Below are 11,885 nucleotides of genomic sequence, written 5' to 3'. Positions count from 1 at the left end.
CGACGGATTATCATACTGTGGGGGGAAATCAGAGAGGGCAGCCACTGGCTAATGGCTAATCAAGCAGGGTGGAACACAGCCCAAAAAGGATTGTGTACACACACACACACACACACACACACACACACACACACACACACATACACACACACACACGCACACACACACACACACACACACATCTGTGCAATGACCAATGCCACACACCGGTCAACCAAGATCGAAACACAAGAAACAGACTGTGATGAAACGAGAAAACACTTTAAGAAAAAATTTAAATCTGACAACTTCAATTTAAAATTCACCAGGATTGTGCTTATACTGTATATGCAACGCAAACATATGCACTCATGGAGACCATCATCCCATCATTGATTAGGAAGGAAGACCACGTGTACACAAAGAAAGCCATTCTTTGAACAGATTATATCAAGGAAGTCTGCTGGGCCAAGGAAGTGTCTCTTTAACAAGACAGTGAGCTGCAGGAGAGAGTGAGCGTGTGCACTAAGGACAGGGAGCAATCTGAAGAGGAGTGGTAAGTTTTGTCGATGCACTCGCTAAGGCATCTGGAAAATATCATAGGGACTCCAGCATCCGTGTGCTGGGAGAAAGAGGGTCTAGCGTGGAGGAAGAAGGAAAAAAGAGAGGGTCGGTGAGGGGGGACGTTACCCTCACTCCCCCCTACGCCACCCCTGGATTGAGGAAAGCTGCTATTATCATTCCAATAACGTGAGCTCAAGCCCCTGTCTGACACGTAACTATGAAATATCACGCGAACACTATTAGGTAAATAAACAACTCTTGTAACTTAAAATTAAACAAAACACAAGCAAATATACAAGAAGCTGTGGAAATCCTCCTGCCTATACAGCAAGTATAACCATACTCTGCTACGCCCCCTACTGGGCACAATGCTGAAGTGCGCCAGGAAAACTTTTAGAACTGGTCTGCCTTTTTCTCAGCCCAGCATGATAATGGCATCATGGGCAGACTGCACGACACTAATGATGTAGGGGAATTCTGTGCATTAACAGGTGCTTTATGGGCAGTGTGACGCATTTCTTCTCAGAATGAGGGATGTTTCCTTGCCTCGGGTGTTAACTTACAATATACATATTTAGCCAGTGCATCACTCTGTAACTAAACACTTGGTGCGTACATATGTGCATGTCTATGTCTGTGTGTCTGTGTGTGCAAGTGTGTGTGTGTGTAGGGGCGGCTGGGTGTTTGGTGCCTTAACACCAGGATCCGGGGTGAGCGGGAAACCACAAAACACAAACAATGGGCCACTGTACAAAGCCAAGACAGGAGGGTTCAAGGCCACCGCTGAGGTGGAATGGTAGTAAAACACACAACCACACACGCACATGCATACATATAAACAAGCTGAGGATTAGCTACGTGATATCAGTGCATGGCTAGGCCTCGAAAAAGCACACCCCAGCCTGACCCCAGGCCAGTAATGACATCATGATCACCATGAGTCAAGCAGCACACACACACTCTGAAAAGTCCTTCCCACACACGGCAGGAGGCATGGCAGGAGTGCAGGTGGCCGCGGCACAAGTTGTCAGATCGCCGAGCGTGTGAGGACAAGTGATTGAAAATGTGTTTGTACATTTAATAGAGACAGACAAGCGTGGACACGAGTAAAGTGAAACTACATCTATTCAAAACCGTTTCCGTTAAAATCTTGCCATTTCACGCTTAACGGCTTTTAACCTTGCAACTTGACGGCTCACCAATTCAAATTTGACAAATGGATCACTCATTAACACCATAAAGCATCACGTGTCTTCAACTAGACGGTCGCTGCGCTGAGAGGTGACTTTAAAGTCCTCCAAAGCTTAAGAATGGGTTTTTTAACAAGCCTGCTCTGTGGTCCCAGCTAAAATGTGTGCTCTGATCCACTGTGGTGAAGTTAATCAAGGAACTATTTAACTGCCGGGTGTGTGGTGGCGTAGTGTGTGTTTCTGTATTTGTGTGTGTGTGTCACCGAGCTGTGATTTATGAAAGGCAAATACCAGTACAGAGATCGTTTGGGCGTGTGTGTGTGTATGTGAAGGTACCCAAGCGCTCATGCTAACGCAAACAAAGAGGCAGCCTTACTGCAGATGCATCACTGGAGCCGAGGTGAAATTCTCGTGCAGACAAAACCTAAGCTTTCTAAATGGTAGCGGATTAATCAACATTCATTACAGAAGTCAGCAGACACAAAACCCCAAAGGTTTGTTCTACTACACCGCTTTTGCAAGTAAAGAACAAACAAACCACAGAGGTCGAGACCCGAATGTATTTCCTGTTTTTAGCCCCTCGCATGCAATGCACAAACTTCCTTTATTTGACAGAAAAAAATTATACATCTGATCCAAGCAGCAAAAAAAAAAAAACCCATAGCTGCTGGAATGACTGGTACCAACAGCAAGTCAGCTTCAATAGAGTTCAACGTAATAGCTTTAAAAAGCATGTTTACAGCCTGGAACAGGAAAATAAATAATAAGTTTGTTGCTCAGTGGAAAGACAAATGTTGGAACCTCTCTTAACGGTATTGTGGGTGTTTTTTGTTTTTTATATAACTCATCCATTTGGATACTATTGAGGCTTAAAATTAAGGGTATAGCTTTGATTTCCACATTGTCAGGTATACTGACAGTTACAAGAGCTGTCTACCAGGTCTCATCTGCAGGGGCGTATCCAGAGCGGGGCATGGGGTGGCACCAGGATGCGGGTGCCCCCCCAATACCATTGGCATAGTGTACTACCAGTCTTACAATGTCCAACATCTTTGCATGAGAGTATTGAGAGAGCCATAAGAAATGTAACTCAGTAGATTTACTCAAGTACTTTACTAAAGTACAAATTTAATATACTTGTATTTGAAGTATTTCAAACTTGGGGTACTCTCTTTTTTTCTACTATATTTTGGATATTTTTATGTAATAAACCATTTTGTTCTTGATTCGCCTGTGCCACCCCATTTAAAAAAAAAAAAAAAAAAAAAATCCTGGACACGACCCTGCTCACCTAAGATAACTGAAGTCACTGAACTGGATTTCTCAACTATGTTTGTGGTGTTTGTGCCATTTTTTAAATGAAATTATCAAATAATTATTACTGCCTGCTATGGCAGAGACCATAGACTTGTGTGGCTCAGTTTTGGTGACTATATTTTTAATCTGCTAATTAGCACTAATTAGTGACCATGTGTATTTGTGCATTGCATCCTTCCAGTATATGGATGCAGGTAGCTAATGAAGCTTCATAATGTTTGATAATAATTCCAGTCTGTCATCTAAATCACTTCTGGAACTTCAAAAAAAATACAACGAAAGCTAAAATCCTAAAGTTGTAATTATATTAGCTCATCAGCTCAATCATATTAGCTTTGCTGTACTCAAACACTGACCCCATATAAGCTATATATAACTATGTTCATGGGTATACACAGTATTCAACAGAATGGAAGCGTGCAGGGTGGAGTCAGAAAAGTGCCTTTGGAATCTGTAAAAGTAAAGGATATAAACAGTGAAAAGAGAAATGGCAGCAAAGACCTGAACTCCTGGTGCCCTGGCATTTCTCTTTATGATGGATGAGCTCAGGGATCCTCGAATAGGGAAATGTGGGGGTTTGGTTTCTGCAATATCCAACAATACATCGTTGTAAAAGCAAAATTATGTCTTTCACATTCCAGCCTTCCTGGAAAAGCCCTCTGATTGCAACAGATTTGCTATTAAAACAAAGGAGGCCAGGGCACTGCAAGAACACCATCTGAACCTTGGAGATGTCAAAAAATGAGCCGAGGTATTACACAAGGAAAAAAAAAAAAGAAAGAAAATGGCACAACAATTGCACATTTCTGTTTACTTCGCTTGTGCATGTGTTATCTACACTAATTAATGTGTAAACTAAGCAAAACCAGTAAAACTGATCTCCGTATGTATTGTTTACATCAACTCTACAAATCTGCAGTTTAATCTAAAAATCACAGCCATGATTCAATAATTACTAATCAGTCAGTGTCAGGAGAAATAACATTCCTCAGATTTTACTGATACCTCCAAATGATATGAGTTTGGAAATTCTTTGGAATAAATGCTGCAATAACTACACAAAAACAATGCATATCAATTTTGTCTTCAACATTATAACTGTGTAACAAAGAATGCAAAGTACTATTTAAAGCACAAAATTGCAACCATAAACTACATAATATTATAATAATAATGCTAATATAGCTTTCCCTTATTAAAAGATCTGGTGATGAGTTAAAGGGAACTGAATGTAAGACAATGCAGCACCATACTATATATTAAACATCCTCAGGTCATTTTTGAATGTAGAATAGTGTCACGAGTCAAACCTACATTATCACGTTGTGGGTGTAAGCTTCCACTAACCAGTCAAACTCCAGATTACATCCCAGTGTGCCCAGATTCATAAAGTAATACAGTATGTAGTGTAGGTTCAACAATTTTTTTATTTTATTTTTTTTTAGGGGGACACTAAAGGTTAATAGGCAATTTAGTATTTGACCAAATGTTAAATCTTCTGCTCCCGAGTTGGTGATATGCAGAACAGTGTCATAAAGCATTATGTCATAGTGAAGCTGACCTTTCACTTGAGACATAAAACGCCATTAATCAGATATTTCTGCAAACTATGTAATAATGAATGTAAACATTATTGCTTTATGGCCAAGAAAAAACAAACACTTTTTATGAGGTCGCACTTTCTTAAATTTTGAAATTGTGCTATTAATAATGACTAGAGCGCACACACACATACATATTATTGTTTATATTGTATTAGTTAACAGGAACTTTTTTAAAATGGTTTATATTTTTGGGAATAGTTAGATTGCTTTCCTTGCACTGAATAGCAGAGCATATGATTTTCTGTGCTTTTGGCATAACAACAGTAAAAGATTCTGATTCTGATGAAATTCCCTCGTGGTCCTCCTAAAATATTGTGTTCACAAGAATGGGAAGGATATCAGGCCTCAGTGACCTTGGACGACCCAACTCTATTCACTTTGTTCTTCAATTTTTCTGAGCATGTTTGACTTTGAACACATTTCCTGCAAACCCCAATCATGATAACAGGACAGACACACGCACAAATGAAAAACTCAAAAACATTAAATGTCTCTGTCGATGACTGACAAACTTTGGTGTAAAACCTCAAAACGTAAATAATCCAGCTGTTTTATTGTGTTGTGACATTTGGCACCCCAGTGCATTACCTCATCAGAGAATATTTGTTTTCACCCAGCCAAGCCATCCGCTTACTGTGTTGGACCTGACGTGACTTTGTTGTGTTGATTAGAAGCTACTGTTAGCTACGTCATATGTGTTGGTGAGTGTGCGCTTGGTATTCGGTAAAGTAACACCTGGGCTTTGGTGTCAGATCTCTGTCATGTTGGAATCATGCAAGTGAGTGTCTGCACTTCCTCTTAGCAATCGCACAGCCAAGTTTCTGTTGGAAAACCTTCAGACGGCTAATCACTGAGTCATAACTTTGCAGACGAACAGTGACAACAATGCTGAAGATGATGACAAATGCATATTTAAACATTTCCACCAGAAATGATAAAAGGAAAATTACTAGAAACTGTTTATACAAATACAAACAGGTGGGAATGACTACTTTAACAAGTCTTACGAGCTAAATAATCTGGGTAATTCATTGATGTATTGCACGCTGAATTTGATCACAGCCCAATGTCCTGTATTTGCCAATAAAACAAAAAAGCTTTTTCATATAAAAGAATAAGCCAAATCTTGCAGTAAATCTATTCTAAATGCTGGCTGTCTGAGGGCCTTGATACAGCGGAAGCTGAAGTACATACAACAAAGAGCCAAAAGAATATCCACCAAAGCCTCAGTTTGGAATCGTTGCGCCAGTCAAAGCAATATCTGGAAACACTTTTTATCCTGCAACAACAAAAACATGCAGCATCCCAGATTTCAGGCCCGGCATAGCTGCATCAAACCACATTGCCCACTATGGTCAGGCCTTAGAAAAGAGGCTTATGCAGAAATCCAGTTCAGGCTAAACGCATAAGCCCAGAGGCTACATAGCATGAGAGCACTGCTAACAAACTGAGCCCAACCTTGGTCAGACAGCAGGTCTTGTGAGGTCATACCCAAATACCACAGATAACACTAGCTCTTCACCCTGATTGTCTTCTAGCATGAAAGCAGTTTTGTGGTTGTAGGTGGAAGAAGGAGGGGGTTTCTCAGAAGAGAGATGTTCAAAAATGTTCTGTTTCGGCCTTGGGTAAATGTTATGATAATTTCATTTGCGTGAGTAATTGTGTCTGCTCTTGCAGACTGTTCTGGTCCTGAGTTGCAGAGCAGCAGAGAGGATGAGGGCGGGGCGTATGTTGTTTATTGGATCAATTTCAAAGGAGCGCTTAAAAAATATGATTTGTCCTTCACGCCCGGCATGTTTAGGGTTGGAGAGGAAGGCAAAAACAAACAAACATTGCACACAGATCTACAGTTTTCTCCAACACATGGCAATATTTCAGCACTATGAAATACATTATCTTTAAAACATCACTAAGCAGGTACATGCAACTGTTCAGAAGATAATAGTCCCAAAAAAAAGGCGCACAATCAAAGTGCGTAACAGTGAGTGTTACTGAAACTTTGAGGCTTTAAACCTTTTTACGCAAACAGGTTCCAGCGAGCGCACAAACGTTTTCTGCTCTGACACAGTTTTGTGTTATCCACTACTATAGCATTCCAGAGCAAAGACAACACGCTGGAGGCGTGAGAATTAGAAATCCAACAAGTGATCCCTCTTGTGAAATCCAGCGTGCCTGCTCATACATGTCTGTGTGGGATACTGAGCTTTGATTACACAGAATAGCTACAGGCCTCCACTCAGGCAGAAGAGTCTTTGGAGTGGGCTCAACTCTGCGGCATTAGACAAGTCAACAACAGACAGGAAATCAGGAAATCAGCAGAATAGAGGGACAATAAGACAGAGATTAGGGCTGACCGGTTTTCTCACTTACTAGGACTTCCTTTTTTCCCCAGATAAGCACACAATCTATAACAGTCTCACACACTCTTACTAAAACACAATCAGTTGTACATGACCAACCTCTTCAAACTTCAAACTATACATCGCCCCTTTCCCTTCTCTCACTCACACCATTCAGCTTTAAGAATAAGTCGTGCACGGCAGTTTCTGTCTTTCTCAGTGTCATGGGAATTAAACCGGGAGCTCGTGCTTTGTGCTGACTCACCCGCAGGTGATGGGTGCAGCCAATCAACCAGCAGGACTTACTGTAACACCTACGACTAAAAGGCCAACTCACTCCGCAAACAGGATGATACAATCTCATGACTGTAGGTGGGATGACTTCAGATGTAAACTAAGAAATACCTGGATCTCTTAACAATCTTATACTTTGACCTCACCTGGCTTATCACTTAGGGGAAGAAGACTTTCATCAGCCAGACACAAAAAGAGCTCTCTGCAAGGATTATCTAAAACACTCACTGAAGCAGAGAACGGTAGGAAATGGTACATAAATACTTTCTTTAGAATTTCTTCTACGATGAGGAAAAGACTGTTTCAGCTCACATTGTTTCTGTGTCTCAAGGCTGTTCAATGAGATCTTCTCTGTAACAGCTGACAAGCCCCGTCATGTCAAAGGAAGCTTTGTGAGAGTGTGCAGGTACACACAGCCTAGCTTCCTGACAGAGACGGGTGTGCGTGTGTGTGGGATTCAATTATCCTTGATTTTCCCAGCAGGACAGGTAAGAACTAACATCTTTTCTCTTTTTTTTGTCTAATTATTGTTATAGTTCTCACAAAGTAACTGCACGGCAAGAAAAAAATCTTAACATCAGTTATTTTAATTGTGGTTAAAGTTTTCAGCAGACTGAGTCCTTATCAGTCTCCGAGATGTGTAATTAATGGAGCGTTCGGAACCATCATTTAAAATGTGTTTCTTGGCCAATGTGTTTTAATGAGCTTCTTTAGTTTTTAACTTGGCCACGAAGTGTTTCCTGAACACGATACTCATGGCTAAAATCCCAACGACTCCTCCTTGGCCAAACTGACATGTCTGGAAAGGAATGCAGTCGAGTCCGCGCGCTCCAATCTCCCGCTGCTACTAAAGTGCCGATAAAACCTTTACAGGCCAACAAAACCTGTTTGCCGAAGTGGTTTACAAATTTACAGAGTGAGTGTTTCAAGTCACGAACACAGATCTAACTGTGGGCAAAGCTGTTGGGAGGCTTAAAAATCACAGACACAGAGGAGATTATCTAATCGGCGTGCCTGCGTTGATGAACTGAGTTCTGTTTCGCTCACTAAAATCATTACTGGTCACGGAATGTGAAAACGCTTTCTTGTTTTGTTTTTTCGATAAAGTTCATTGTGACCAAGATGTTTTAGGTTTTGCTGGTGGAAATGAAATTTCAAGATTATATTATCCTCCAAAAGACATTAAAAAACAGATTTATCCTCTAAGATAATGCCTAGAGTGCGATGCTGTTTATGGAATCGCTGTATTTGATTTTTATCTTAAATAACTTTCAAATCCAGACTCGGGGCATACCTCTCACACCACAGCAAAATAAACTAATTCTATCCCAGTTATTTAGACTTCTGAGGAAATTATAAACATGTGCTCGAAAGTGAAGTTATTATCATAATTTCTGACAGAAGTTGAGAGGCAAATAACAACCTCCCAAAACAAAAAGTGAAGACAATGCACTGCATACAGGATAACAATTACCACTCTGGCATTTTTTCTTATTTATTTTTTTTGTTGACTCTCTTACTGGAAGTCTTAAATGGACTAGAAGACTTCCTCTGGAAGACGTGCAGCAGACCACACCTGCATTTATCGGAAAAGAGGGGATTTGAAAAGTAAATATTTGTAAATGAAAGGTTCAAAGCATTGTTTGAACATCCCTTCGCTGCCAAATAATTGCTGCATTTCATTAAATGAAAATCAAGTGGAGCAGGTGCAATCGCTACACAATGGATGTGAATTAAAAAAATAATTTAAAAAAAGCTAACAGACACAGTCAGATCCTTACATCTGGTTTTGAAAAGCATGACAAACACAAGCACAGATCTCCTTCATATTCTAGCATCAATGAGAGAGAACCTGGATGACATGCTGCTGCGGGAAATGTGGTATCATACTGTTATTTGTTAAAATGTTAATACTCTCTTTTTGCGTTTCGTTGCAGATGGAGTTATGCTTTTAATTATCAAAACTTCCTAACAAATTGAACAAAGAAGAAAGAGACTACAAAGACTTTTGAGGATTCATTAAAAACAAAAAAGAATAAACTGAAACATTTAAGCAAATCTCAACCAGATCTGCTAGGATGCCACTCCGAGCATCGCTGCACAGAAAGCCAGCCTCTGGTCGCTGGTCCAGCAGGAATTCCAAGAGGAAGGAGGTTCTGTCTGTCAATATGATCAGCCTACCGCTTGCCGATTTCCGCCACATCACGCATATTGGAAACAATGCCGACAGCTTTGGAGATCTGTCTTTTCTAAAGAGTCACAACCTGCTTTTACAAAGTTCCCAAAGTGAGCAGAATGTCTTTCTGGCCTGCTCACCGCCTCCAAAGCCACCTCGTCTGAATCTGGACGAGACTGAGGGTAAAAAGACCCCTGACTTGTCTGTGGACCACCAGCACAATAACTCCCAGAAAAGAAAGAAATGCAGTTCTCTGCCCCTGCTGGACAGCGAGAAAGGAAATGTAGATGCTGAAAAAGAGGATGGCTGCCAAACAGGGAATAATACTTCTTCCAATCAGACTCATAGCTCCAGATGGGGCAGCACAGGTTCAGATGGGGATGAAGACTTTACAGAGACCTGTGACAAAACTACGGGACAACAAAAGGATGAGGACAGTGGCTTTTCATTCAACCTAGACCTGGGCCCTTCGATCCTTGACGATGTCCTTCAGGTGATGGACAAACTGCAAAAATAAACCAGAGATTAGCCAAACGTCTCAGAGAGGCTTTACTAAAGGTTTGGAATATAGAGAGCAATAAGAGCCTCCTCTTGTCCAGAATCCTGTTTGGAGACGAAATCATCACATTTGGATATAGTTTTGTTAATTATGTTCAGATAAATCTAAAGATATCTGCTTTTTTGGATTGCAGAATCCCAAACAATGAATAATAAACCAAAGATGAACACTGTACACTTTTTAAAAGGCACAGGATATGCTCCTAGAGCACTGTGATCCACAGCGTTTACTAAAAAGTAAGCGTGATTCTGTTTGAAAAGGGGGCACATAAACAAAGTTAATGTTCTCCAAGCAATCATCCTTTGCAGATCCAGTGTTTAAGTTAATAATTAAACTTTGTCTCATGTTAAACTAAGAGCTTGACATTTTCACCCTTTTCACATTTCCCCTTAGCTATTTTAATTCTTCAAACCACACATCACGGCACTGACAACGGCTGTTAAGACTTAAGATTGTTGTGTTTAAGAAAAGAAACGCAACGACTGGAATCCAAGGTCCTTGGAGCTGCGATGCCTTGGCGTGCTTGCCAGTCTGTTGTGTGCAGAGGGCAAATTTTACTCCGCACGCATCTGAGAGGCCCCACTCAAAGGTAGACCAAGGTACCCCCCATCTCTCATTCCCAACAAGGCAGTGAAAACAAACACTTAGCCCTGCTTCCAATAAAAGCCAGCCAGTGGTGGCAGTTTGGGCTACAGACCAAGCCAGGCCACAGGTCCAAGACCTCAGAAGAAAAATGGAGAAAAAAAAAAAGTCAAAGCAGGCTGTTTTCTTAGCTGCAAATCAGCGTTCAATGCTCTGGTGAGCAGTGCACGAGAAGGAAAGTGGTAAAGGGTAACTTGATACTTCCACATATGCAGGGGGTGTTGCGGGAGGAGGAGGACCAGAAACATCATTACTGTAGCAAAAGTTCTGATGAGGGTTTAAACACTACCTTCTACCCAAATACACCCGACACGCAAAAATACATGCTGTATCTCACACACTGGCACACGAGCAAAGGGAAGCACGCGTGGAAGTCTGCGTTCGCCTACGCGGTCAAAACGACACTCGTCCATACGTTTTCCTCAAACCTACAGAGGAGAGGTCGGGACGAGCCTCACTCCTTCTTTGTTGGGGAGTTACCGGGATGGGATGTGGGACAAAACCCAGAAGTAGTCAAATTCCTAAGAGCGCCACGGGTCATGGTACAAAATCTAGAAACCAAAATAAGTTCTTCAAGCAATAAATTTAGAATTCTATGCAAGTCCAAACAGAAACAGCATTGTTTGTGGGAACATTTATATATCCGGTTCTTGTAGACTTCTGCCAATAACACATTGTGAATGTTTTTTATTTCCTTCTGAAGAAAAAATTGTTTATTTTGTATTTTTTGTGCAAAGCAAATAAAAACATCAAATACTTGTATGATGAAATTGCTTTTTTCTTTATTTTACACATTGTTTTATGTGTTTATATCTATCATTTTCTAGAGAAATTACAGCTTGTATAGGACTCCTCAACACAATAATATTATCTAGAGGTGGCCAAAATTAGACACGCATGGCAGAATTTCATGCACAGTAGAGGCATGAATGCTGCACTAGAGTAAAGTGGACTTTGAAGCACAGCTAAAGCACAAAGAGGTGGGTATCAATAGCTAACCAGAGTCTGTTAGTAAACTTCAGGATAAACAGGAGAATGAGCTATTCACTGACAGAGATTTATACTGTGTTGCCCTGCTCGATGCAATAACTCCCTAAGCAAGCAAAACCTTATCTATTCACAAGAGAAAGAGGAATTGTGCAATATCAGATAGCCGCTGCATTTTATGGAAAACCACTCCTCATTAAAACATTCAGAAATAATATTTGGCATCTTTATTTT

At 40.8% G+C, this 11,885-nt stretch overlaps 2 protein-coding genes across 4 annotated transcripts in view; one reads left to right on the top strand and one right to left on the bottom strand.

Annotated features, from left to right (window-relative positions):
• The window catches only part of dnajc17 (DnaJ (Hsp40) homolog, subfamily C, member 17), a 42,115-nt gene that overhangs the window by 8,656 nt on the left and 21,574 nt on the right, over window positions 1-11,885 (bottom strand). The gene's annotated exons all lie outside the window — the stretch shown is intronic.
• On the top strand, window positions 7,121-10,779 carry LOC102081895 (cdc42 effector protein 3). Of its 3 annotated transcripts, none has more exons than XR_001224662.3 (3): window positions 7,121-7,539; window positions 7,619-7,775; window positions 9,225-10,779. XR_001224662.3 is itself a non-coding variant. In XM_005453308.4 (2 exons), the coding sequence occupies exon 2, from the start codon at window positions 9,366-9,368 to the stop codon at window positions 9,978-9,980; it is 615 nt and encodes a 204-aa protein (XP_005453365.1). In that variant the 5' UTR covers window positions 7,144-7,775; window positions 9,225-9,365; the 3' UTR covers window positions 9,981-10,779. The 3 variants fall into 3 exon arrangements, 1 of the variants encoding a protein (XP_005453365.1); XR_001224661.3 differs by having other exon boundaries at window positions 7,125-7,529; XM_005453308.4 differs by having other exon boundaries at window positions 7,144-7,775.

Source organism: Oreochromis niloticus, linkage group LG19, assembly GCF_001858045.2.
Source record: "Oreochromis niloticus isolate F11D_XX linkage group LG19, O_niloticus_UMD_NMBU, whole genome shotgun sequence".
NCBI lineage: Eukaryota > Metazoa > Chordata > Actinopteri > Cichliformes > Cichlidae > Oreochromis > Oreochromis niloticus.
This window is presented reverse-complemented; position numbering and strand designations above follow the sequence as displayed.